Consider the following 26,812-nt stretch of genomic DNA (forward strand, 5'->3'; position numbering starts at 1 on the left):
AACTTATACATATTTTAGAAGTATTTTAACTTTTACAACCCAAAAAGTTATAAGAAATTTTGAAAATTTAAAAATCTTAACTTATTGAAATATTTTTTTAAAATGTTTTTTTGAAAGAGAATATATATATATATATATATATATATATATATATATATATATATATAATGTTGATGAAAAGTTATTTTAAAAGTCATTTCATATCACCAAACTTTTTTTTTACTTATTGACTTTTCAAACAGCCAATAAATCAATAAATTATTTTTAAATGAAATCCCAAACACCATCTTAACCATTTGTAGTCTGGAAACAATAAAACCAAATGAATAGTAATCTCTATGATCGACACCAACTTTGCAAATTAATATAGATATATATCAATATTTTATTTTTGTTCGATTTTAACTAGGTACATAATATAATTATAAACATCAATACCAATTAAGTTCTAGATTTTAATTTGAAATTGTTGTTAGAGCAACTCTAATGGTCCATTTATGTGGTGATTCAAAATTATTTATATTTCACTAATTCATTAACTTTAACTTTTAATTCAATAACATTTTCAATAGTTACTATTTTCTAATAATTTTTTTTCATATATTTTAACTAATTTATCATGATCTATCTAAAATATGATATGCTCCATTGTTTCCAAAAGAGTTTTTTTGTTTATTCTTTTAGAAGTATCCCTATCAACAAAAATAATACTTGCGTCTAAGGCAAATAAACAAAATTTTATTTGCTACATTATATTGCTAACCACTATAAACGCACTGAACGTTCAACGAACCTTTTGACGGAAAGTTCGTTTATTTAATAAATGACCGGACATAAGCACAAATTTTTGTTCGTTTAGTTAAACGAACGAACGTGAACAATGGTCTCGTTCATTCATCTATGTTCGTGAATGTTCATTTAAGTTTATTTATGTTCATATATGTTTAATTATTTTTTATTACATTACTATATTATATGTTCGTTTATGTTCATATATGTTCATTAGTGTTTGTTTATCTTTGTTCGTTTATGAACATAAATTAACAAGGTAATTCACTAATTTGTTAAACGAACGAACATGAACAAGAAAACTCGTTTGTTTATCCGTTCGTGTTCTTTTGTTTGTTTGGCTGACTAAAACAGATGAACATAAACTAGCCATTTTCGTCCGGTTCATTTACATCTATAAACAATAAAATATATTTATATGCTTAGTGATAACAAAAAATTATACTTTAATAAAGCAATTAAGGAATCCGTATTTATAGCCAAAATTATAAAAAATCATTCATGTGGTGAAGTGTGTATTACAAAATTGAATAACAAACAATAAAAATTAAAATGTCTATTTGATAATTATCCATGTGGCAAAAAATGAACTCGTCCATTTTAGTATTAATGTGAATTGAACACATATACCATCTTGGAAGGAGTGCACGTCCATTAAAAGAATTAACGATGGAAAGTGCAAATAATAAAATACTAAATCAATTACTTGATTAGCAATGACGTTCTAGGAAGGAATAAAGAAAAAGAAAATTGAGCAATATAATCATATAAATAAATAATTTAATAATAATAATCATTTTTTTATAAAATTTGTAAAATGACAACTTACTTTGGAATACGATATTACATAATATTATGTTTATTCCAGAGTTGGTGATGGCTGGTAGGTATCAGTTTCAGAATTTGACACCCGTATATTCTCGATTGAAAAAGTGTATTCCGGACTGTTCTCCGGAATGTAAGGGCATTCCAGAATGATGTCCTGAAAAGGTAAAATTAGGATATTTGTGTGTTGTTTATTCTTCCACAAGTAGTATATTTCTTTGTCTTTGTTCCTCCATTGCTGAAACCCATTTTGATAATTTTCATATACAAAACAAATGAGTATGTATAAGTAATCTTTTTTAAGTGCCAATTTCTAATGGATGCCAATAACAGTGTATCAAAAGATTTATACAGTATATTGTTCCAGGCTACATATGCTTGGGTGTAAATATAACAAGGGATATCAACTTTGCAATGAATTAATTAGGTTGGTTGCTTCCTAGTCTAAGTACATACTAATCAAATATATCTATGTTTTCAATAGGGATATTTTCTTAGTTTTGTTAGTTGTATCTCTCTTTCACACAATATAATTGTTTCTTGTTATAATATTATGGAAGTAATATTCATTGATTTTCCGAAAAAATTGTGATGGCAATAATCTTCCGATTCTAAAAATAACTAAATTTGTAATTTATTACGTTAACAGACAAATTTCATTCTCTCTTCTATAGAATATTTGTGTTGGGAATAAAAGATAAAGAAAAACCAAGTCAAAGCAGACGAGAGCTCATCGAAAGTCAGCATTCTACTGCTTTCTTCGTCCCTAACCTCCTTCCCTCTTTCCTCCACTTACGCATCAACTCCAAGTGCATAAACACAAATACTCCTACACGTACATCCAAAATTTTTAATTCTTTATTGTTCATATCGTTATCGTCTGAAATCAGCTTGAATTCACTGGCTTCAGCTTGATATTCGCACCGTTTGACGCAGATTGATGCATACGAATCATCGCTTGTATGTAAAAATCTACTTCATTCGGAGAAACTGAGGTTAAAATTTCAAGGATCAGACAAGTTTTTGTGTGTGTTTATTTTGCTTCACTTCTGGCCTATCTCTTTGTAAGCACCACTAAATCTCTCTATCCTATTATTAAGATTGAGTTTTCGATGATTAAATTAAACGGGAGTTTGACTTGTGGTTATCAAAACTTTGATTCTTTTTGGAATTTTGGTATAGGTATTAGCCTATTAGGTGTTGCTTAGGGTTTTTTACTGTAAGTAACAGTACTAGGATGCAGTTTGAAGCCTGAATAACACAACAGAACTTTAAGATGACATTGTGTTAGGAGCGTGAGTTCCTTCATGAATGGCCAATTGGCCATATTTATCATACACTTATACTGCTACACCTACATCAAAAATGTTGATTCTATATTACTTATATAATTACCTTCTGAAACTTCGCTGCTTTCAGCTTGTAATTCACACAGTTTGACCTAGTTTGCTGCAGACGAATTACTGTTTGATGGATTTTCTTACTTCATTTGGAGAAACTGAAGTTAAAATTTGAAGGATCCGATAGTTTTTGTTTCTATTTTGTTCCATTTCTGTCACCAATCTATGCCATTGTTAGATTGAGTTTTGGATGATTAAATTTAAGGGTTTGACTTGATGTTATGAAAACTTTTCTTCTTAAAATTGTGGCTTGTCATATCTGTTATTGTCTTATTCCCTGTTCATCAAAAGGGTGAAGACTGAAGATTATGTGCTTCTTGATGATGAAGTCTGTTTTTGATTGATATAGTTAATTGTAAACCCTAACAAATTACTTTCACATTCTGACTTAAATTTCTTAAATTTGGTCTTTAGGTAATTTTGCAATGCACCGTGTGGCCAGTGCAGGAAATACCTCAAATTCATCCCGTCCTCGTAAGGAGAAAAGATTGACTTATGTTTTAAATGATGCTGACAACACAAAGGTCAGACTTTGTTTTGTTTTTACACTATTTCTTCCATGTGTATATATATATATATCTTTTCCTTCATAGATTTGTAATGCTCCTAGTATGTGTTGGTGTACTTGTACATTAGAAAAGATTTACATATAATTACAAGTTGTGCCACTTATTACAAATGTATGTTTTCACATCCTTTGGTTGGCATATAGGCACAAAGCTGATTATTGCAAGATTTAAAAGGTGGTCATAAGCTTTGAAACCTCATTTGAAAAATATTCTTTGCATTCTTGTATCACTTTTTATACGATTCTAACTTCAGAAAGCATCCAAATGATCATTAACATAAGCACATACTTTAGTAAAAACATAAAAAAAATTAGTAGATTTTAAGATGTAAATTCAAGTTACCCTGGAATTCACTCAATTTTTTTTTTCTGAGCCTTTCTGTTTGCAGCATTGTGCAGGTGTGAACTGTTTGGCTGTCTTAAAGCATTCAGAAGCAAATAATCATAATTTCCTCTTCACTGGAAGCCGTGATGGCAAATTGAAAAGATGGGAATTAGGGGAAGAGGATGCCACTTGTTCATCTACTTTTGAGTCTCATGTTGATTGGGTATATTTCTAATCTAAATAACTGGTATTATTTACCATTAATCTTTATCTTTTTGAGAGATGATTCCAAGTCATTATTGTAACATGATGAATTATTTACTTTGGGTCTTGGAGATCAATGAGTTTTGCATCAGTTTTTTTTTGGTGCTTACATTTCAATAACATAATATTAAAGATATCAAAATCAGTTTTGCACTATTTTTAGCCTACATATTGTGTGAAAAGTGAAAACAGTGCTATAACTAAATAAATGTTAGTGAGTCTATTACTTCCTTAAAAAAAGAGTTGGTTTTTGTACAGGTCAATGATGCAGTCCTTGTAGGAGGGAATACCCTTGTCTCCTGCTCTTCAGATACTACAGTCAAGGTTTTTCTTCATATGTAACTAATTTTATAAAATTCCTTCATTAATATTCTTATGATTTGTAATAATAATACTATACTGTGTTATACCAGATTTGGGATAGCTTTTCTGATGGAACTTGCAAAAGAACTCTCCACCAACACACAGATTATGTTACTTGTCTTGCTTCCTCAGAAAAAAATGTAAATATGTCTTTCCATTCTTATTTCAAGTTCATTCAGACCTTGAAAATTTGTCACCTCTTTAGAATAACTCAATATATAAATACCTAATCATACTTTTACAAGATCAAACATACCTTTCTTATAGAGCAATATTGTTGCATCTGGTGGATTGGGTGGTGAGGTGTTCATTTGGGATCTTGAAGCTGCAGTTACTCCAGTCATTAAGAATACTGAGACGCCAGCTGTCACTGATTCTTCAAACGGAAATTCAAGTCTACGTGCTGTAAGCTCAAGCAATGGTATTACATCACTCACAAATACACCTCAAGGATATGTTCCCATTTCTGCTAAAGGACATAAAGAGTCTGTTTATGCATTAGCAATGAATGATACTGGAACTCTTCTGGTGTCTGGTGGCACTGAGAAGGTACATTTTTCTTTCCAAAACATTTGAAAATTCCACCTCATTATTTCAAAAATGTTACTCAATTTTATCAGTGAAAATGAAAATTGCTTTTGTATTTGGATGACATTGCTATAATTGAATAGACTTTGTTCTGATACATCATGAATGTTTTTACTAAGAGTAAATTACACGAATGGTCCCTATGGTTTGGGGTAATTTGCGCATTTGGTCCCTAACTTATTTTTTTAACTCGGAAGGTCCCTGCTGTTTGTTTTTGTTATGTATTTGGTCCCTACTGTTTGTTTTTGTTACGTGTTTGGTCCCTGTCTTAACTAAAAAGACTATTATTTAAATAGGGAAAATGGTAGGGTAGGTAAGGTATGGTGAGAGGGGGTGGTGTTGGGGATGTGTTTCTTTAAATAAATTAAAAAATCAAGGGCAAAATAGTCTTTTTAGGTAAGACAGGGACCAAACACGTAAAAAAACAAACTCTAGGGACCTTCCGAGTAAAAAAAATAAGTTAGCGACCAAACGTGCAAATTACCCTAAACCATAGGGACCATTCGTGTAATTTACTCTTTTACTAATTATCCTAACATAGTAAATGAAGTCCTCATGTTTCTTGATTTGTAATTTTTTTTTTAGGTTGTACGTGTTTGGGACTCAAGAAGTGGTTCAAAGATGATGAAACTTCGTGGGCATACAGATAATATTAGGGCTTTGCTTATTGATTCTACAGGAAGGTTTGTTACTTTGTTTTCTCTTTTTTTTTTTATCATTTTCCTAAAATGAAAAATTCTATCTCCAATTTACAACTCAATCTTATTTCCTAATTTCGTTTTATAAACAACTTTGAAACTTTTGTATATTTTAACAATTCTTTAAGAAGGTTTACTCTTCTATGTTGTTAAACTGAGTGTGTAATAGAACTTCAATTTCATGATTGCAGGTTTTGCTTATCAGGATCCTCTGATTCTATGATCAGGTAAGCTGTTTCATGAAAAAAATAAATTTTTTTTTTTTTTTTAAATGATGAAACTGATGGGTGTATATATATATTTGTGGTAGATTATGGGATCTTGGGCAACAGAGATGTGTGCATTCATATGCTGTTCATACAGACTCTGTATGGGCACTTGCTACTACTCCAACATTCAGTCATGTGTATAGTGGTGGAAGAGATCTTTCTGTGAGTCTATTTCTATTTCTTTATGAGTGCATATGTTATTAACTTATTATAATAATAATTATCAATCATTTAATAATAATAATATTATTTGTTTCTACTTGTAGTTATACTTGACAGATCTTTCTACAAGAGATAGCTTATTGCTATGCACAAAGGAACATCCTATTCAGCAATTAGCATTAGACGATGATGGAATTTGGGTTGCAACAACAGATTCCTCTGTTGACAGATGGCCTTCTGAACACTTGAATCCTGAAAAATTGTTTCAAAGAGGTGGTTCTTTTCTTGCTGGAAATTTGTCTTTTTCAAGGGCAAGAGCTTCTTTAGAAGGATCTACCCCTGTGAGTTATCTTTTTCATGTTTATGTTGAGTCATGCCTCTTTATATAATCTAACTCATGTAATTCATTTCTAGGTTCCTGTGTATAAATCTCCCACCTTAACTATTGATGGAATCCCAGGGATAATGCAACATGAAATATTGAACAATAGAAGACATGTCCTCACCAAGGTAAAATATTAATCTTTTTTACATTTAAAAAAAAAAAGAACACTTTTCGAATTTCGTCTCCTATTTTGTCTTTTTTTTTTCTTGAAGAACTTGAAACTGAAGGTGTGAAGTGTCAATTTGATAGGATAATGGTGGATCTGTGAAGCTTTGGGAAATCACTAAAGGTGTTGTGATTGAAGACTATGGACAGGTTTCATTTGAAGAGAAAAAGGAAGAACTATTTGAGATGGTATGTATGAATATAGATCTTTATAAAAAAAACAATGTATATAATTATATATATAATCTTCATCTGTTCCCATTTTGATTTTATATATTATTTTCCAGGTCAGCATTCCTCCATGGTTCACTGCAGATACTAGGCTTGGAAGCTTGTCTATTCATTTAGATACTCCCCAGTGTTTTTCTGCAGAAATGTATGCTGCTGACCTCAGCATCACTCAGAAAGCTGAAGATGACAAGGTGCATATATTGGATTTGAATTAAGTAATGAAAAACATCATTATTGATGACTTACAAAATACAAATTACAATCTCTTTGATCTTTGCAGATTAATTTAGGTCGAGAAACCCTGAAAGGACTATTGGCTCCTTATTTTTCTAAGAAAAAAGTTAGATTCGTGTCTCAACCTTCAGTCAATGGAGAAGCTCCAAGCAAAGATATATCTTCCAAAAATATTCCACTTTCAAGACCCGAAGCAGATGCTAATGTTCAAAGTGATTCCAGAGTTTACCCTCCATTTCAATTCTCAATTGCTTCTCCTCCTTCAATTATTACTGAAAGTTCTCAAAATGGAATATGGAGGAAGAAAATTACTGATCTTGATGGAATTGAAGATGATGATTTCCCTCGTTGGGTTTTAGATGCTGTTTTGCTTAATCGGATGCCCCCAAGAGAACATACCAAGTAAATTGTTGCTTTTTATCTGATACATTTTAAATATTATAGTATTTAAAAAGTTAAGATGCTCATTCAAGTTTCTTTGTGTTTTCAGATGTAGTTTTTATTTACATCCATTTGAAGGTTCAGCTGCTCAGATCTTGACACAAGGGAAGCTGAGTGCACCTCGGATTTTAAGAATGCATAAGGTGTGATATAATTATTACTACAATCACCTTAATATGAGTTTTTAATTTTTTTTTTTTTGAAGGTTGTTAATTATGTTGTGGAGAAGATGGTTCTAGACAAATCATCAGATACTTTGATTAGTGATGGAGCTTTTGCTCCTGGATTGAAGCCATGGAAGCTTAAGCCTTCTATAGAGATCTTGTGCAATAATCAGGTATGTTCATGAGTTTATTCATAATGATTATTTTATTTAGAGTAAATTACATGAATGGTCCCTATGGTTTGGGGTAATTTGCACGTTTGGTCCCTAACTTATTTTTTTCACTCGGAAGATCCCTACTGTTTGTTTTGCTGCGCGCTTGGTCCCTGTCTTACCTAAAAAGACTATTTTGCCCTTGATTTTTTTATTTATTTAAATAAGGTGAGATAGGTAAGGTAAGGTAAGGTAAGGTAAGGTAAGGTAAGGTGAGGTAGAAGTGGGGTTGGGAGTGTGTTTATTTAAGTAAATTAAAAAATCAAGGGCAAAATAGTATTTTTAGGTAAGTCAGGGACCAAGCGCGCAGCAAAACAAACAGTAGGGATCTTCCGAGTGAAAAAAATAAGTTAGGGACCAAACGTGAAAATTACCTCAAACCATAGGGACCATTCATGTAATTTACTCTTTTATTTAATTGGGTAGAATTTGAACTACAATGTCTTAATAAGAAAAAAAAAGTTAAAAACTGATTCTCTTGTATGCCAGGTGTTAGCACCTGAAATGAGCTTAGCCACTGTTCGAACTTACATATGGAAAAAGTCTGAGGATCTTGTTCTCAACTACAGGATTGTGTCAGGAAAATGATTCCATAGGTATGTTCTTCCTCATAATAGCAACATACTTTACTCTCACTATCAATAATATCTTTTAATCTTTTTTTTGTAGGTCCCACATAAGCAAAGTGTGAGTGGCTAAATGTGTGGTGGTTGTTACACAAAATTGAATTTGGGATTTTGTATTTTGACTTTTTGACCACGAGAGCTGTTGACTTCAGAGAAAAGAAGAGTGAATAATAGAAGAAACCAACTCTCTTGTAAAAATCCTTAGAGCTTTTGCTGGTTGCCGAGTTCATTTCATAAGGCTTTGTATAATTTTATTATTTGATGGGGATGGGGGTTAATTTTATGAAAAACAACAATGTTTAGTTGTTTTTCGGTTGTATTTTCCCCATTTTTTGTAATTTTTTTTTATTAATTCACTTTGTTATTATTTTTTGTCTTCAGCTGTACGTTATGTATGTGTTCATTGTTTGTTGTATTTATGGATGATATTGATTTTGGTACAGAAAGTCGTCTGGTTAATAAGCTATTAATATACTTTTGATATTCAGTTGTTACTTAAGACCAATGCAATTATATTATAGCAAGGAATGTTTAATAATGATTTAAGCCGATATTCATCGGTATGATAAGATAGTTTTATGTATGGAAACCTGTCTTTATTAGGTTGTTGTCAATCTTTAATGGATAACTCCACTTTGTTGGTAGGAGATGACTTTACGAGATGGAATAATCTTGTCCCAATCAAGATTGATGTTATAGTGTAGAGACTTCAGTTAAATTGCGTACATATGAGAGTTAATCTTTGGCAAAAGGAGGATTGGTATATGGTTCTCTTGGGGTTACACTCCAACGTATTCGAACACACGTTTTAATGAGATTAAACACGTTTTAATGAGATTAAATGTTATTACGTCAAGAATGAAATCATATTATTATTTGTAAAATTATTTTTATGATTAATGGGTTGGAAAAAAATTATCATTAGATTAAATTATTCGTAAATATGATTTTATGTAAAATGGTGATATTATATATATATATATATATATATATATATATATATATATATATAGAGAGAGAGAGAGAGAGAGAGAGAGAGAGAGAGAGGAAGGATCATTTGAGAACTTATAGTTTCCCGAGAACTAAAAGTGGAACGTTAGATCAAAATATTGAACATCTTATATTGATCATGGCGTAATTGTAATTATCATTAGTTTTAATGGTATCTTAGACATTTTATAAATAATCACAAGGGCATATTAGGAATTAAAAATATCATTCATAATAATCAATTTAAAAACATAAAAAATACCCACCCTCTCTCACAAACACACACACACGCGTCTTCTTTCTCCCTTTCTCTCTCATCTATCAGGTTTTTCACGACTGCCTTCCCACTCCATCGTCCGCCTCCTTCCGACGAATCTCTCCCCGCACGGTCTCTTCGCCCTCCGATTTCTGGCAAAATTCACCACCATTTTTTCTGCAGTTGGTGTCGTTTTTCCTTCATCAGATGATGCCGGCTCTGGCAGACGATGTCACCTTCGCCTGCGTCAGATGGTGTTGTTTCCGCCTCCACCTCCATCAGACGGCATCAGAGGTATCAACAGTTATCAGTATGTTTCTAATGTCTTGTAATCTTCCGCTATGAGTCTGCAAATTCGTAATTTGTTGTTTACTTGACATCACGATGGAGGTATTTTCTTAAAACTTGTTTAATTCATTGATTCTAACGATCTTAGGTTCTTAAATTTGTTTGGATTTGTTGAATTAGTATGACAGGGATATCACTAAAGTATTTAGGTGCATATTCATAAGATTTTTGCGATTAATCGGTGGATTCAAGTTCTATATCTTATTGATATTGTCATATTTATACATGTTTTAAGACAATATTTAAGTACATTTTAATTAATGTTTTGGTTACTTACATGGAATAATGATACTTATAAGGTTAAAATGTATTTTACAGCCAAATAGAAGACATTTTGAAGAAAATGGACTAAAAGCGTTAAAGAAAGGAACTTTGGAGGATAAAGACTTAAAAGATAAAAATCCAGCAAAATTACGCTCTCACGACGTGAGTTGGGACATTCCAGAAGATAAGCATCGCAGACCAGGAATCCTTGTCGAACACGGATATCTACTGAGCTCACGACGTGAGACTTACTTGCTCACGACGTGAGTGCGGATAATTCAGAAAATATAAATAGGATTTGATCCCTACGATTTGAAGAGGTTAGCTGACTTGGAGAAGTTCCAGAAGTCGAAAATCAGAGAGGAAGAAGGCCTGGAGATTGGGTTGCACACCAAGGAAGAAGAAGTTCATAATTTGATTCTTAGTTTGGTACTTTTAAACATGCTTTTGATTATGAATTGTGTTAGCTTCAATGTTAGAATGTCCAGCTAAATCTAGCTGCTTCTGTTAGCTAGATGAAGCTGGAACTCATGGTTTTATTATATTAGCTTAGACTTTACTTGTTGGTTATGACTTGTGTTTGATTGATTACACCTAGCATGCTTGATTTGATATTAGATTGCTTTAATGTCTTATTCTGTGTAGTTAATGACCATTAATCTGCATGAATTTGAATACATAGTAATCTAGCGAACATTAGATTATTAGAGCTAAGATCGAACCAATCTTAGATGAGTAATTGGACTATTGAATTTGGCTGTGCTAGAGAACTCATATTATGACCATAATTGTGTTTGTCAACTCAATCTTACATAGCTCCAATTCTATTTAATAATTGATTTTGTGTTAAAATTATGTGTGACCATACATAGATCTACATGAATTAATTGATATTAGTAAATTTGGAATTGAAATGTTAATAATATTCTAATTGGTAACCAACAGGAATTGTCATAATTAATTTATAAACCATTGAGGGAAAGTGGATTCGAACTAACAAAAGTGATTTGTTAATTGATTAAATTGTGTTAAGAACTAAGTTCATCTAAACTTGCAAAATTAGATAAAAACCAATACTTTGCTAGAAATTTAGGTTAACTTAGTAGTAGGTAAATTAATTAGTTAAAACCGTTCCCTGTGATCGACACCCGACTTACCTAAACTATTCTACAATTTGACTAGGTACACTGCCTAGGTGCAATTTAGTTAGGTTATAAATTTAAAAATAGGTGTAACTATTTGCTCGCATCAAGTTTTTGGCACCGTTGCCTGGGAACGACTATTTTAGTTGTTAATTTATTTGCTTTGGGTTAATTGATCCTTTTTGTGGGGTAAAACCTGCAAAAAGTTAATTTTTCAGCTTAGATTTTTGTTTCAGTACTAAACTCACGACGTGAGTTCAGTAGTTTTTTTTGTTTTCTTCGTTTTTCTTTTCTGTTAACTTTTCTGCGACAACACGAGGTGGTACTCTTTGCCATGTCGTGGTGACCAGTTAGTAGGTAATTTTTAGTTAATTTTGTTCAGTTTTACGTTTTTATTTTTTGTTTTATTGCAGTAGTTCATGACCAGAGGTTCCAACACACCTTTGGTGCCACCACTTGAAGATCCAGAGTCGGCCATTCACAAGAAGACGGATAAGAATGAAGGAGTAAGCCAAACACCAAAGAAGTCGCCTTTCAAAGATCTAAAGTCAGTTTTTGGGAAGAAGAAAGGGAAGAACATGGGAGAGTCAAGTACTTCATCAAAGGACAAAAGCAAGGTAGAGAGATTTGATCAGATAACTAACCCACAAGAATCTAAGTACGAATCCGAGCCTGAATTTGCATTAGAAAGGAGTGAACCCGAAGACGAGCCAAAAAACGAGATGGCAAACATTGCGGATATGTCCATGGGAGCATACAAAAAGCGGATAAAAGACGATGCTGGTCCTGGTTTGGTACAACCTGCAATTCCTGCAACTGCCACATTCGAGCTGAAGGGACACATCCTTACTGCACTTAAGGATGTACCATTTTATGGAAAGGATCATGAGGATGCTTACAAACATTTAGATGAAGTAAATGACATAACAGACTATTTCAATGTCCCCAATGTTCCTAGAGAGACAGTCTTGCTGAGGATGCTATCAATCACTTTTAAAGGAGCTGTAAAAGATTGGCTGAAGGCACTACCACCTGGTGCAATCACTACTTGGGCCCAAATGCGCGAGCAGTTTCTAGAACAATTCTACCCACCTTCCAAGATAGCGAAACTCAAGAAGGCAATAGCCAATTTTGAGCAAAATCCGGGTGAGTCACTTTATGAGGCATGGGAGCGCTACAAAGGATTATTAAGAAATTATCCTCAAAATGACCTCAATATACAACAAGAAGTGTCTATATTCTATGACGGGGTGAATGTCATGACGAGGCAACTCCTTGATTCTCAAGGACCACTTACAAAGAAAAATCCGGGTGAAGTCAAGGAGTTAATTGAAGAGTTCACAAAACATTCCGGTGAGTACCACAATCCAAGGAACGAAGGCGTTAAGGGCATTGGGGGAGGACATTCTGAAGAAATGGCAGCCGTCCTAGTTATGCTTGATACTATGGACAGAAGAATGACAAAGATGGACCAATCGATTCATGCAATTAGAGTTGAATGTGAAAGGTGCAATGGTCTACACTTGACCAAAGACTGCCACTTGGATGATAATGGGAACAGAAGAGCTCAAGTTTGCTATTCTAGTGGGGATAAATTTGATGAAGATTGGAGAAAACCAAAGAAGGATTGGCTGCCATATGATGAATACAAGAAGCAAAAAGAAGAAAAATATAGGCAGACTGGCCGAGGCTTCTATCAAAAGGAACAACCACAAGCCGAGAAGAAGGTTAACTTATAAAACATGCTAGTTCGTTTTATGGAAGCTTCTGAGAAAAGGCATGATGATACTGATGCCATACTGAAAGATCAAATGAAGATGATGAAAGATCAACAAGCTATGATGATTGACCAACAAGCCCTACTAAGAAATCATCAAGCATCAATCCACAGTCTCGAAGCCAACTTGGGCAACTAACAACTTTGGTAAACGAAAAATTATCTTCACAATTCCCCGATAAAAAAACTCAATCCCATGTCATGATGATCGAAATTGAAGAAGAGGTGATTTTTGAGTTCCTAGAAGCATTAGAAGTGGAGCCAAAGCAGTCCGAACCAAAGCCGAAGAAGATAAAGCTTGAAGACAAAAATATTGTTGAACAACCAAACTCACGACGTGAGCCTTTAAGGCTCAAGACGTGGGCCCAGTCTGAACAGAAAAATTCAGCAGCTGTTCCGACTTATCGTCCTCCTTTACCGTTTCCGTCCCGAGCTAATATTCATCCACTGGAACGGGAGCATTTGGAGTTTATAAAGCAAGTGAAGGGTATTCCAATAAATACTCCTTTTATTGAGTCGTTGTCTAAAATTCCCGAATATGCGAAGTTCCTACAAGACTTGATGGATACTCGTCAGCAATTGAAGAAAAATTCCAAGGTTATTTTTAGTGAGCAAAGTTCAAAAGTTGTATTGGGAGAGTTACCTAAGATGATGGGAGATCCTGGACGCCTCACCCTTCCGTGTGAATTTGGGAACAATTTGAAGACCTATGCTTTAGCCGATTCTGGGGCTAGCATAAATTTGATGCCTTTCTTATTTTATAAAAAGCTCAATATTCCGAAGTTGAAGGCTATAAGAATGACCATTCACATGGAAAACCGTTCAGTAACACAACCCAGGGGTATTGTAGAAGTCATCTTAGTAAAAATTGGGAATTTTGTTTTTCCAATTGACTTTGTGGTTATGGACATGAAAGAAGATGCCGATGTTCCAATCATTCTTGGTCGCCCATTATTAAATACTGCTTGAGCCTTGGTTGATATTCGCGAGTCCAAGCTCACTTTGAGGGTTGGAGATGAAGAGGAAACTTTTGGAGTAGAAGATGATTTTCAAGGGAGTGATGTTCAAGGTGAGGTTTTCAATATTGATGAAGAAGATGAACTTGGAGAATTAGAGAAGCTAATGGAAGAAGAACTAAAGACAATTCAACAAGTCAAACGCACGAAACCAAGAGCATCCGTTCCATTTTTAGTTGAAGTAATTGCCTACACAACTCCAACTTCTTGGGTACGTAAGGAAAGTGATGAATTATCGAGTGACGAGGACGAGGTTACTTCCGAGGAAAAGAGCGTGAATATGATTGAAAAGATGGTTTCCGTAGAGCTGAAGGAAGAGGAAAAAGTAGACAATAACTTGCAAGAAAATAAAGGGACCAAAAGAAAGCTCGATGCAAATGAGATAAAAGCTAAAAAGGAAAACTCGAAGAAAGCGTACATTAGATGAGTTCAAGCGTATAAAAGACGATGGATGGAGCAAAAGATTCAGTTGATGATGGACTCTTCGGAAAACTCAACGTGAGGAGGCACGGAGTCTAGCTCACGACTCCATCAAAAAGAAGCGCTTCTCGGGAGGAACCCGAGCCTGGTTTGAATTTTCTTTTCATTTTAGTTTTTAGGAAAATTGATCATCTCATCATCTAATAATATTATGAATGGTAAAAATTAAATGTGGGGTCCCTGAATTAAGTGGTAAATAAATTAAGGTTTTAGAAAAAATAAGAGTTGCAAATTAAGCTTATTGTTCGATCAGACAGAACTCACGACGTGAGAACGTATGGCTCACGACGTGAGTCCAGAAGGACATACGGACTAGGTTCTTTTAGCCCAATAAGTCTATTAGCCCACTTTTGATTAATTAGATGGCCCAATTGATTATACCATACATAAATCACGACGTGAGGTTGTTATTATCACGACGTGAGTAAGAGAAAAATCGGGACCACTGGATTAAACAAATCAGAACACATTTGACCTATCATTTTCTAATCCCACGAACGAAGACAGCCCCCCTGGTCCCCCACATACTTGATTTCGGCCGAATCCACTACAATTTACCTTTTGTGCTTACGTAAACATCAATCTAAGGTAAAACAATCTTACTTCTAGTTTTCAATTTTGACTAATTTGTTGATTTAGTCGTTAGGGTTTGTTTTATGTTTGAATGTCGAAATTGTGACCTAAAAATGCGACTCATCTATTGCATGTTAGTTAAAATGTGCTTAGAAACGATTTAGGAGTGAAACCCAATAAGATATTTGGTCCGATTCTTCACCTGTTATGACCGATTTTCACTGAAGGCAAAGAACTCACGACGTGAGCTTCACTGCTCACGACGTGAGACCTGGGAATAAGTAAACTGTTTTCTGCTAACCTGCTTAACATATGGAGTGTTTTTTTTGTTTTTATTCTTTATTTGTTCTTGCAGAGAAAATGGCTTCAAGGAGTTCAAATGAACAATTTCAAGGCCATGTGTCATCCCGTCACGTATTGTACCGCCTTCCCGTAGATATGCCTACTATGTGCTCACCAATTTTACAAACAAACTGGGATGGCTACATAACAGGGAATTTGCTATTTCCCCAAGGATTGATTGGGTCCGGTTTGAGCAGATTGGGTTGATGGAGAGAATGGCTCCATTCTTAACAAAACAATTTTCTGAGGATGATTTTTCTTTCACTTGTAACTGGTGGAGGAATTTATTCGCTATCAATGAGCCGGTTTATCAAGAACTATGTGTTGAGTTCTTTGCTTCTGTCTCATTTGAAGCAACTACTGTTGATCCTTTTTATCCGAGGGCTCTGGTTTTCCGCCTAGGTTGCGAGTTCAGGGAATGCAGCCTAGCAGAGTTTGCATGGAGGATGGGAGTATATGAAGAGCAGGAAACTCAGTTACCAGTATTTGAGCTCTTCATGAGGTCTGCAGCCCGTGAGTATTTACCGGGTGCATCTGGATATGCTTTTTGGTGTTCGATTGCAAATGGTGCTTTCCACTCTGGTGTTTCACAGGAAAGCCGTATTAGATCCCCGATCCACCGATTACTTCACCGGTTGATTACTTTTTCAATTAACCATAAGCTACATGGGGACAAAGTGACAAGTTTGAATCTCTTTTTCCTGTGGAGCATGGTTACACCCGGAGTTTTCTGCAACATTCCCTATCATCTGGCTAATTGTTTAGGTAGCAAGGCTGCCATCTCATGAGCCGTTAGCCCTATCAATGGGGGTCATTTCATTACCCGCCTTGCCAAATCATATGGCCTTCTTACACCTCGTTTGACCAGGACTTTGACACTCAAGCCTGGAGATGATCTTACTATGGGTTTTTTGGAGTCCATGCGAGTGGTAATAAACAATGGGTCGCATTGGAGTATACCTCTAGATGATGATGTTGAAAAACCCCGCGTGCAGTCCGAACAACAACCTAGGCCACGAGGAAGAAGGAATGTAAGAGGAAGAGGAGATAGAGAACAACCGGTGCAACAAAATACACCCATGGGAGGAGCCAACTTTGGAGGCGACATGTCGGGATATTTTGATCAATTGTATTTAAGTGTTAATTGGATCGTCGGGACGGTAGAAAATATGGTTAGACATTTGAATGTTGAGCAACCACCTCACTTGGGAAATCACTACCCAGTTTGCCCAATGTGGAGTGAGTATCAAAATCGTGAAAGAGATGGGGCTGGGACGAGCTGAGTGAACGACGATGAAGATGATTGATTTTTTTTAGTTTATTTTATTTATTTTGTCTGATTATTTTTGGTGTGTTTTGGATTGTAAAACTTTTAAGATATTATGTTCTTTTTACTTCCTTTGCGTATTATTTTCAGATTTGCTAGGAATCGCGGGAAAGGATGTCGAGATATGAGTGCGTCTATGTTTAGTCGCGAGTGTTAAAGTCAAGAGTCGAGACCCACAATTTAAAATAAGTGTGGGGTGAATCAAGAGAGAAGATAGAGTTAGAAGAAAGAGTCAAAAATAATGAATTCAGAAGAGTTTTAATGTATTAAGACATTGGGTTGAAATGCACACATTCAAAGAAGAATTGGCAAAATGGCTTTCTGTCCGCCCAGTTCTCATGACGTGAGACCTTACTACTCACGTCGTGATCTCGTTAGTACTGGTTTCCAGAATTCGCTACAGTGCGACCTCACGACGTGAGCTCTACTACCTCACATCGTGAGTCCATAATTTTACTATTATTGAAGACCATTCTTTCATAATCATCATACCGATCACCACCATTCTTTTTGGAATTATTATGAAGACAAGTATGGCTCATTTTTCTCAACCACGCAATGTGGCGTATGCTTTCCCACATTGTTATTCACGCTTTGTAGATTTTCCTACACCACATTTGTTGAAGATTGAAGGCTCGATTCCATATTTTGTCGGCATATTTGCATATCTTACGTGTTCAAGATCCAAGTTCCTTATTAGAAGAGTCTATATTCAAGATGCACAAGAATCCACGCTTTTGAAGTTCGATCACGCCACTACTATCCCAGGGGAGTCTGTTCCTTTTTCTCTTTTTTATTGCTTTATATTATTTTTTTTCATACAATGGGGGCATTGTATGTAATAAGTGTGGGGTAGCGGGTAGAAAGAGTAAATTGCTAGAAAATTTAGAAAATTTAAAATTTTCGAAATAAATTTAGTAATAGATTTGCAATAATAATCTTAAAATTGAATCTAGTAATAATAATTTGAACTTAAGTTGCTAGTGTTATATGGGATGATCCGATGCGAGCTCAAATGTTTAACTGAGTCAATATATGTTATAGTGTATTTGTGGCTTCCCATTCCTAGTGAAAAGCCATGAGATATGAAAGGTAATCTGGTAGTTTTTATGACATAATATGTTTTGCAGCCTAAACCTGAAAACTATCCAGGAAAGCTTATGTAGTCATTGCACATAGACTAATACCTTTAACCAATAAAGGTTGAAGTTAAGCACCTTTGCTTAAGCATGTAGGATTTGAGTGAAAAAAAGTGAGCTACATGTGAAAAAAAAAGAGAGAGAAATTACCAAAAAGTTGAAGAATTTTGGAGCTTTCAAAGTATGAAGATCAAAAGATCAAAATTCTGAAGAATCAAAAAGTGAAGATACCAAAAATCAAACAAAAAGGTGGTGAATTCAAAGAAATCAAAGATCAAATATCAAAGAAGTGAAGAATTCCAAGAGCTCCAATTTGGTATCTAAAGTTGTAATTTCTAGATTATGTATGCTTGGGTAGCTTTACAAAAATTATCTTGAGGTTAAGAAAGATTTTTGAGGATTGATTCGGAGGGTTGCAGAAATGAATGTCGTATAAGCTAAGGGGTGAAGGTTCATAAGGATTGTGAGTATTTAGGATTGGGAGGTTGTTAGGATTATAGACACAAATATGCGCATTGAGGTCTTGGTATAATGGATGAGCTTGAAATGAATTGTTCTATGTGATGTTAGTGATAAGGGTTTGAATTTAAAAATAATTAGATTTGCTTGAGGGAAAGCAAAGAACAAGTGTGGCGTATTTGATATTGTCATATTTATACATGTTTTAGGCAATATTTAAGTACATTTTAATTAATATTTTGGTTATTTACATGGAATAATGATACTTATAAGGTTAAAATGTATTTTACAGCCAAATAGAAGAAATTTTGAAGAAAAGGGACTAAAAGCGTTAAAGAATGGAACTTTGGAGGATAAATACTTAAAAGATAAAAATCCAGCAAAATTACGCTCTCACGACGTGAGTATTAAAGGCTCACGACGTGAGTTGGGACATTCCAGAAGATAAGCATCGTGGACCAGGAATCCTTGTCGAACACGGATATCTACTGAGCTCACGACGTGAGACTTACTTGCTCACGACGTTAGTGCGGATAATTCAGAAAATATAAATAGGACTTGATCCCTACGATTTGAAGAGGTTAGCTGACCTGGAGAAGTTCCAGAAGTCGAAAATCAGAGAGGAAGAAGGCCTGGAGATTGGGTTGCACACCAAGGAAGAAGAAGTTCATAATTTGATTCTTAGTTTGGTACTTTTAAACATGCTTTTGATTATGAATTGTGTTAGCTTCAATGTTAGAATGTCCAGCTAAATCTAGTTGCTTCTGTTAGCTAGATGAAGATGGAACTCATGGTTTTATTATATTAGCTTAGACTTTACTTGTTGGTTATGACTTGTGTTTGATTGATTACACCTAGCAGCTTGATTTGATATTAGATTGCTTTAATGTCTTATTCTGTGTAGTTAATGACCATTAATCTGCATGAATTTGAATACATAGTAATTTAGCGAACATTAGATTATTAGAGCTAAGATCGAACCAATCTTAGATGAGTAATTGGACTATTGAATTTGGCTGTGCTAGAGAACTCATATTATGACCATAATTGTGTTTGTCAACTCAATCTGACATAGCTCCAATTCTATTTAATAATTGATTCTGTGTTAAAATTGTAACACCCATAAAAATCTTGCCAAATTTGAACTTTTAAAAGTATTTCAAAACCATTAAATCAGTACAACTTGTTTTCAAAATGTATAATATCAGAGTTTTCCCAGAAACATAAACAAAACATGAGGAGCTGTACGATCACGCCTTCGCCTTGCCGCGATCCCCTGATGTACCTGAAACAATAAACTGAGACTGTAAGCCCGAGGCTTAGTGAGTTCCCCCAAAATACCGATACACTGCACATAACGCATATACAAAATAACAGCATGTACTGGGTCCACAACTTTACAGACTGGGTTAACCCTGGGCCCACAGTGTGAGTCTGGATTGCCTTTCGGGCCAACAACTCACATTTGGATTGCCACCGTGCCCACAGTACGAGTCTCCCTCAGCTCGTATCTGGAATGCTCCCGAGCCCACATTACGAGTTTGGCATGCCCCACCTGGCCCTCATCTCGTATCTGGAATGCTCCCGAGTTTGTTGGTTACCGCACGGAGCAGTATCACCTCAACCCACCCCACGTAATATGACGACATATAACACAGCTAATGCACATACAGATAATCACATAATACTACAGGTAGTCCTACAGATCTACCTAACTGCCATAACAACTAGCATGCAACACAAACTCAACATAAAACCACTGCTAGGATATCATATCCAATGGGCCGGCCTTGGTGCCTTAGACCGCTTAGTATAGTGACGATAACTCACCTCGCAAATAGTGATGAAGTACCGAAACCTCTGATCGTTGTCTCACCGAAAATCCGGAAGTATCACATAATAAATATCAAGTTAACACCCAAAATAACCCTCTTGACTAAGTGTCCACACAACTCATTAAATCCATTATCTTTATTGGGCCTAGGCCCAATACCAAGTCCTTAACTTGAAGGTCCACATATATAAAGCCCACTATTGGCCCAATTTACTAAATTGGGCCCAACCTCCTAATTGGGCCTAACCCCATGATCCACTATCACTACTTGGCCCAAAATATCATTATTTACAAAGTCCAGCAAAGGCCCAATTCCATTTAGTCCATACACAGCCCAAAACCCAAAGTCTATTTGTCAAAGGCCCAACAGAGGACGTACGTGGGGCGTACTCTTCTGGTACGCGGGGCGTACTCATCCAGATGTTGACCACCATCGGGGTGGTTGACCCAGTATGCTGGGCGTACTAGATTTACGCTGGGAGTACTCGACGGTTTGCCAAAACCTTATTAAGTTCTTAATGGCTTAAGCACTTAAGCCCAAACTTCAGATCCAGAGACCTAATATGCCTAGGATCCAAAAAGTCATGAACTTTATCACTTTGGATGTCCATAAAGCTCTTAATGCTTGGTATTAATCCATTAAGACCTTATTTTTCCATGCATGGGACACATACAACTAATGGGACCTCATTTTTATCACTCAAGGTCCCTTCAAGAGTCTAGAAGGACAACCCTTTTTGTCCAATCACATCATGCACCACCTTATGGCTTTTTGGGACAAGAAATGCTTCTACTAAGGTAAAATGATGAGATCTATACATATATGCATAAAGTTTGGAACTTTATACCTTCTGGAGCTTCTTGGGCACAAGCTAACTTCAGATCTACAAGCTTGATCTCTTTCTCCAACTCTTTGATGCAATAGCTTCCTCTTAAAGCACTCAAGAACACACTCAATAAGCTTAAACACACAAAGGAAAGGCTAGGGTTTGGGGAAGACGAGTATAATCTGTGGAGGCTGAGGTAAGGGAAGGTTTGGTGCTCATAATGTTGCTTATATAGGCCCCAAACCCTAAATATTAGGGTTTAAACCAGACATTAGTACGCCCAGCATACACAAGTGTATGGCCAGCGTACTAAGGCGGACCTTAGTACGCTTAGCGTACTCATATGTACGCACAGCGTACTCCCTCTTGGCCCAAGTGTGGAAACTTGGCCCTTCACTTCCAACCCCAAGGACTATAAATGACAAGTTAATGATAAAAGAGGGTTCGAGAATACCTGCCAAATCTTGGGATGTTACAATTCTCCCCCACCTGATTTAGACTTCGACCTCGAAGTCTGCTGCGACAAATAGATCCAGGTAATGCTCCCGCATCTCGGACTCGGGCTCCCAAGTCCACTCGGATCCTCTCCGATGCTCCCACTGTACCTTTACCAAAGGTATCTCCTTTTTCCGCAGAACCTTCATCTTCCTCTCCAGAATGGCCACGAGCCTCTCTACATAATCCAGACGCTCATCGACCTGAATATCATCCAATGATACTACTACCTCCTGATCCATGATACATTTTCGCAAATGCGAAATGCGAAACGTGAAAAGTGCTGTGTATCTGACGGAGCTCCTCCGGAAGATCCAATCTGTATGCAACCTTGCCAACCCTGGCGATAACCCGAAATGGTCCGATGTATCGGGGACCCAACTTTCCCTTCTTCCTGAAGCGAATCACACCCTTCCATGTTGAAACCTTCAGTAACACCGTGTCAGCTACCTGGAACTCCAACTCAGATCGGCGTCTATCGGCGTAACTCTTCTGCCGACTCTGAGCAGTCTGCAGTCGCTGTCTAATCTGCTGAATCTTCTCGGTAGTTTGCAAAACTACCTCTGTCCATCCCATCACTCTATAACCAACCTCACCCCAACAAACCGGGGTGCGACATCTCCGCCCGTACAACAGCTCAAAAGGCGGGGCGCCAATGCTGGAATGGTAGCTGTTGTTGTAGGCGAACTCTGCAAGAGGTAGGTAGGAATCCCAGCTCCCACCGAAATCGATGACACAAGCCCTTAACATGTCCTCGAGGGTCTGTATGGTCCGCTCGCTCTGACCGTCAGTCTGCGGATGATATGCTGTGCTAAAGTGCAGTCGCGTGCCCAGTTCCTCGTGGAACTTCTGCCAGAAACGAGAGGTAAATCTAAGATCTCGATCGGAGACAATGGAGACTGGGACTCGGTGGCGAGCAACGATCTCACAGACATACACGTTGGACAACTTCTCAGCCGATGAACTCTCCCGTATGGCCAAGAAATGGGCACTCTTGGTCAATTGATCCACGATGACCCATATAACATCAAACCCCTTCGCTGTCCTTGGCAACTTGGTAATAAAATCCACCGTGATCTGTTCCTATTTCCACATGGGAATCTCCAGGGGCTGCAACTTGCCATGCGGCCTCTAATGCCTGGCCTTGACCATCCTACAAGTCAAGCACCTCTCGACGTACCAAGCGATTTCTCGCTTCATGCACAACCACCAGTAACTCAAACTCAAGTCCCGGTACATCTTGGTGGCCCCCGGGTGAATAGAAAAGTGAGACTTGTGAGCCTCCTCCATAACTGTCTGTCTGACCCCACCAGACATCGGAACCCATACCCGACCACATCGGGTCAACAATCCCTGACTATCCTACACAAACCAGGGGTTCTCGCCCCTGATCCTCTCCAGTTTCCAGTTCTCCGGTCGTATGCCGTCAACCTAAGCATCTCTGATCAAACTCACAAGCGGAGAATCCATCGCTATCCTCATGCATACCACTGGGGTGGAAGACCCAGCTAACTTGCGGCTCAGAGCGTCCGCCACCACATTCGCTTTACTGGGGTGGTAAATGATCTCGCAATCGTAGTCCTTGACTACATCCAGCCACTTGCGCTGCCTCATGTTCAGGTTCGACTGATCCATGATGTGTCTCAGACTCTTGTGATCCGTATATATGGTACATCAGACCCTATAGAGGTAAAGTCTCCAAATCTTAAGAGCGAATACCACCGCTCCCAACTCCAAATCATGTGTAGGGTATCTCGTCTCATGCGGCTTCAGCTGCCGCGACGCGTAGGCTATCACCCGCCCTATCTGCATGAGGACCCCCCTAAAACCTGTGATGGATGCATCACAGAACACCACAAAATCCTCAACTCCCTCCGAGAGTGTCAAAACTGGAGCCTCACACAAACACTGACGGAGGGTCTCAAATGCCAATAGCTAAAGGCCATGCATTCCAGATTACCACAGAAGAGGCAGGCGATGACCCAAATGTTGTGACGGGTACATTTCTTGTCAATATTTAGACCTGCCCACATCTTTTTTGATTATGGTGCCTCAAATTCTGTTGTGTCTCATGAATTTGCACATTCTTTTCAAATTGCTTGCTATGCACTCGTGCAACCATTTCACATAGATACCATAGGAAGTGTATCATTACTTGCTGGTAAAGTCCATAGAGATTTTGTCATGGAAACTGAAGGTTATAGTTTTCTTGTTAACCTGATTCCCATCTTCTTGCCTAACTTTGATAATATTCTCGGCATGGAATGGTTGTTAAAGAACACACTCAGGCGTGAAAAGTTTCTTTGTGAAAACTCATGAATGGTGACTTGGGAACTACGAGACAATACTTGGGACGAGTATGAGTAGGTGTGAATAGTAGTAGAGGCCTATACTACTGGAAGCACAAGACTCACACTTGGATCAGGGAAAATCACAAGGTTACCAAGAAACTAGTAATCGATTCCGTTTTTGTTCGAGTATGTCATTACCTTCGTTTCGGTGATGACTAAGAAGATGATTTTCGTTCAGACCTTAATGGTCGTAAAGAATCGAGTCCGACTAAAATAGATCTGTAAAGTGAGGTGATTGGTTCAGAGAACCGTGTCTCGTGTAGTGACGAAATTTTAGTCAGAGAATTGAAGAATGAGATGGTAAGACGGAGAGAACAATTCAAACGGTAGAAGATATGCTTTGTGCATATGTCTTGGAGTTGGTGCACGTCAAGTGGAAACACCATCGAGGCCCAAATTATAATTAGGAAAATAAGAATGAGATAAGAGAGAAATATTCCCAGTCATTTTTATCGTTATGATTTCGGGGACGAAATCCTCAAAAGGAGGAGGTATTTGTAGCATACACGTTCAGTTATCGTGTTATGTAATTTTAAAAGTGAATAATATTATGAAATATTATATAATTATGAGTATTGAGTTCTAACGGATAGTTTTTACTAGAAATGAAGTAAAACTATGTTTAGAATCATCCATAATGTTTTGGAAGTCTTATGAGATTCCAAACATTAGGCAAATATTGGAATTTAATGAAAATATAAAATTTGAAATAAGTAAAATTTTATTATTGAAAGTTGTAAAGAATCTCGTTAGAAACATTTATGCGAAAACCTCATCGAAATCCGAGTTATAACGAAGAAGTTATGACCAATAGAAGATCCGCGACAAAACCGACACGGCGCCGAATGACGTAAAAAGTGAGTTTTTGATAAACTAGTTTTTAGCCTTGGTGATCTAAACGAAAGTTGTAGTATTTGTTAAACCGGGAATTTTGATAAAAAGAACGCCCAAATCTGACTTCGTATGAGGAAGTTATGATTTTTCTAAGTTTCAGCTTAGTAGTAGACAGCTAAAAACTCGAACTTTAGATCGATTGATTTTTAGCCAACACAACCTAAACGATAATCGAAGGTCTCATCATTAGTAGTACAACGCTAAAAAGACTGACGAAAACGGACGTCGGATGAAGAAGTTATGAATTTTTAACGAATTTTCCTGTCCCGGTCTGTTAAAAATAATAATATTAAAAATAATGTCAAAATTAGCCGACAAAGTCTGAACTAAAGTTGTAGAGCATAGTTTTCCCTACGCGTGCATATAAAGAACGTCAAAAACGGAGCTCGTATGCGAAAGTTATGGATTTTAGAAGTTTTTGGCACAAAAATCGAGAATAATTGCAAAATACGAGAAAAATCGCATGGCCTGAGTTCGGCCACGTAACCCTCACTCCTCGTGCGACACGTATCCGATGCGAGCCACGTCAGGCGCGCCCCGTGTTCGACGTCGAGGACTCAACCGAAGACCATCCGACGCGTGTGCACCCCCGTGTCCGAAGCAGCTGCGTCATCCGAGACGCTGGACAAATCCGAAGCCGACACATGCCCATCTCGCATCCGAGCCTCGCCCCTTCTGCCGCGTGTACCGAGCCTCGCAGCCTCGCGCCACCTGCCCTCCTTTCCTCTTGCTTTGGATCCGAGGCTCGCACCTATATAAGGGTGCGAGACCTCTCGGGTAAATGTTGGAAAATTGTCACTTTTCACCCTTAAACTCATATTTTAACTACTTTCACTTCCCCCGAAGCCCTGATATCATTTTTAAAACCCGGAACACGCCCCGAAGTGTCCGAGAAACCCGAGAAATTTATGTTTTCGGTTTGAAGCCCAACCCTCGCAGGGCCCGATTTTCAAGAAAACTCCCGGTTTTCAACGAAGAAAGCTAATTATAGTAACGAAGTGTTGCCCAAATTACTATTTTAACCCCCGGTTATTTCACGGTGAGTTTAATATATAGGAACAATTGTATGTTATGTGTTATATGTGCTATATGCTTTCCTGAGTTATTTTGGTTTTATACTGTTGATCATGTAGAGCATGTCTCATATTAATGATCGTATATCTTTGTATCAAATCATTGATTGATATGGAAAGTTGGTCACATGATTCACATATGCCTTTGTTGTTTCTTGTTCCTCTTTGCTTCTGCCATATTGAAGTATGCATATGGCATGACGTTATATTGTATCTATTATTGAACTCAATAAGCGTCACTGCTTACCCCTCTCAATGTTTAACAATTGTAGGAGATAAGTAACCAGTATAGTCTTATACTGTTGGAAGGTTTAGAATAGTTATAATATTACCTTTGTATTTAGGGATCATGTATGTATAAAAGTATAGTATCCTGGGTAGTTATGTAATATACTAAAAACTTAGTCGGTTTGTATCCAGTCTTATGTAATCAAATTATCAATGTAAAATATTGTTTTTATGAATATGCATGTAGCATGTTTCGGAGTCACAATATTGTGAAGTATGAAAGTTTGG

General features: G+C 36.7%; 1 protein-coding gene and 1 non-coding gene across 3 annotated transcripts; one reads left to right on the plus strand and one right to left on the minus strand.

Annotated features, from left to right (window-relative positions):
* Positions 1-2,312: 2,312 nt before the first annotated feature.
* Positions 2,313-9,208, plus strand: LOC145158942 (uncharacterized). 2 transcript variants are annotated; one of them, XM_079077805.1, is made up of 19 exons: positions 2,315-2,449; positions 2,551-2,678; positions 3,429-3,538; positions 3,972-4,130; positions 4,430-4,495; positions 4,585-4,674; positions 4,802-5,083; positions 5,708-5,805; positions 6,012-6,047; positions 6,131-6,251; positions 6,356-6,592; positions 6,666-6,761; positions 6,886-6,990; positions 7,089-7,223; positions 7,313-7,668; positions 7,757-7,850; positions 7,913-8,044; positions 8,573-8,679; positions 8,753-9,208. In XM_079077805.1, the coding sequence occupies exons 3-18, from the start codon at positions 3,440-3,442 to the stop codon at positions 8,669-8,671; spliced, it is 2,205 nt and encodes a 734-aa protein (XP_078933931.1). In that variant the 5' UTR covers positions 2,315-2,449; positions 2,551-2,678; positions 3,429-3,439; the 3' UTR covers positions 8,672-8,679; positions 8,753-9,208. The 2 variants fall into 2 exon arrangements, with proteins under 2 accessions (XP_078933930.1, XP_078933931.1); XM_079077804.1 differs by having other exon boundaries at positions 2,313-2,678.
* A 3,607-nt stretch (positions 9,209-12,815) lies between these two features.
* Positions 12,816-12,922, minus strand: LOC145161947 (small nucleolar RNA R71). The gene has a single exon (XR_013738802.1). It is a non-coding gene; the product is annotated as a small nucleolar RNA R71 (small nucleolar RNA).
* Positions 12,923-26,812: the final 13,890 nt, after the last annotated feature.

This window comes from Lactuca virosa, chromosome 2, assembly GCF_052849685.1.
Source record: "Lactuca virosa cultivar CGN04683 chromosome 2, Lactuca_virosa_CGN04683_v6, whole genome shotgun sequence".
Taxonomy (NCBI): Eukaryota; Viridiplantae; Streptophyta; class Magnoliopsida; order Asterales; family Asteraceae; genus Lactuca; species Lactuca virosa.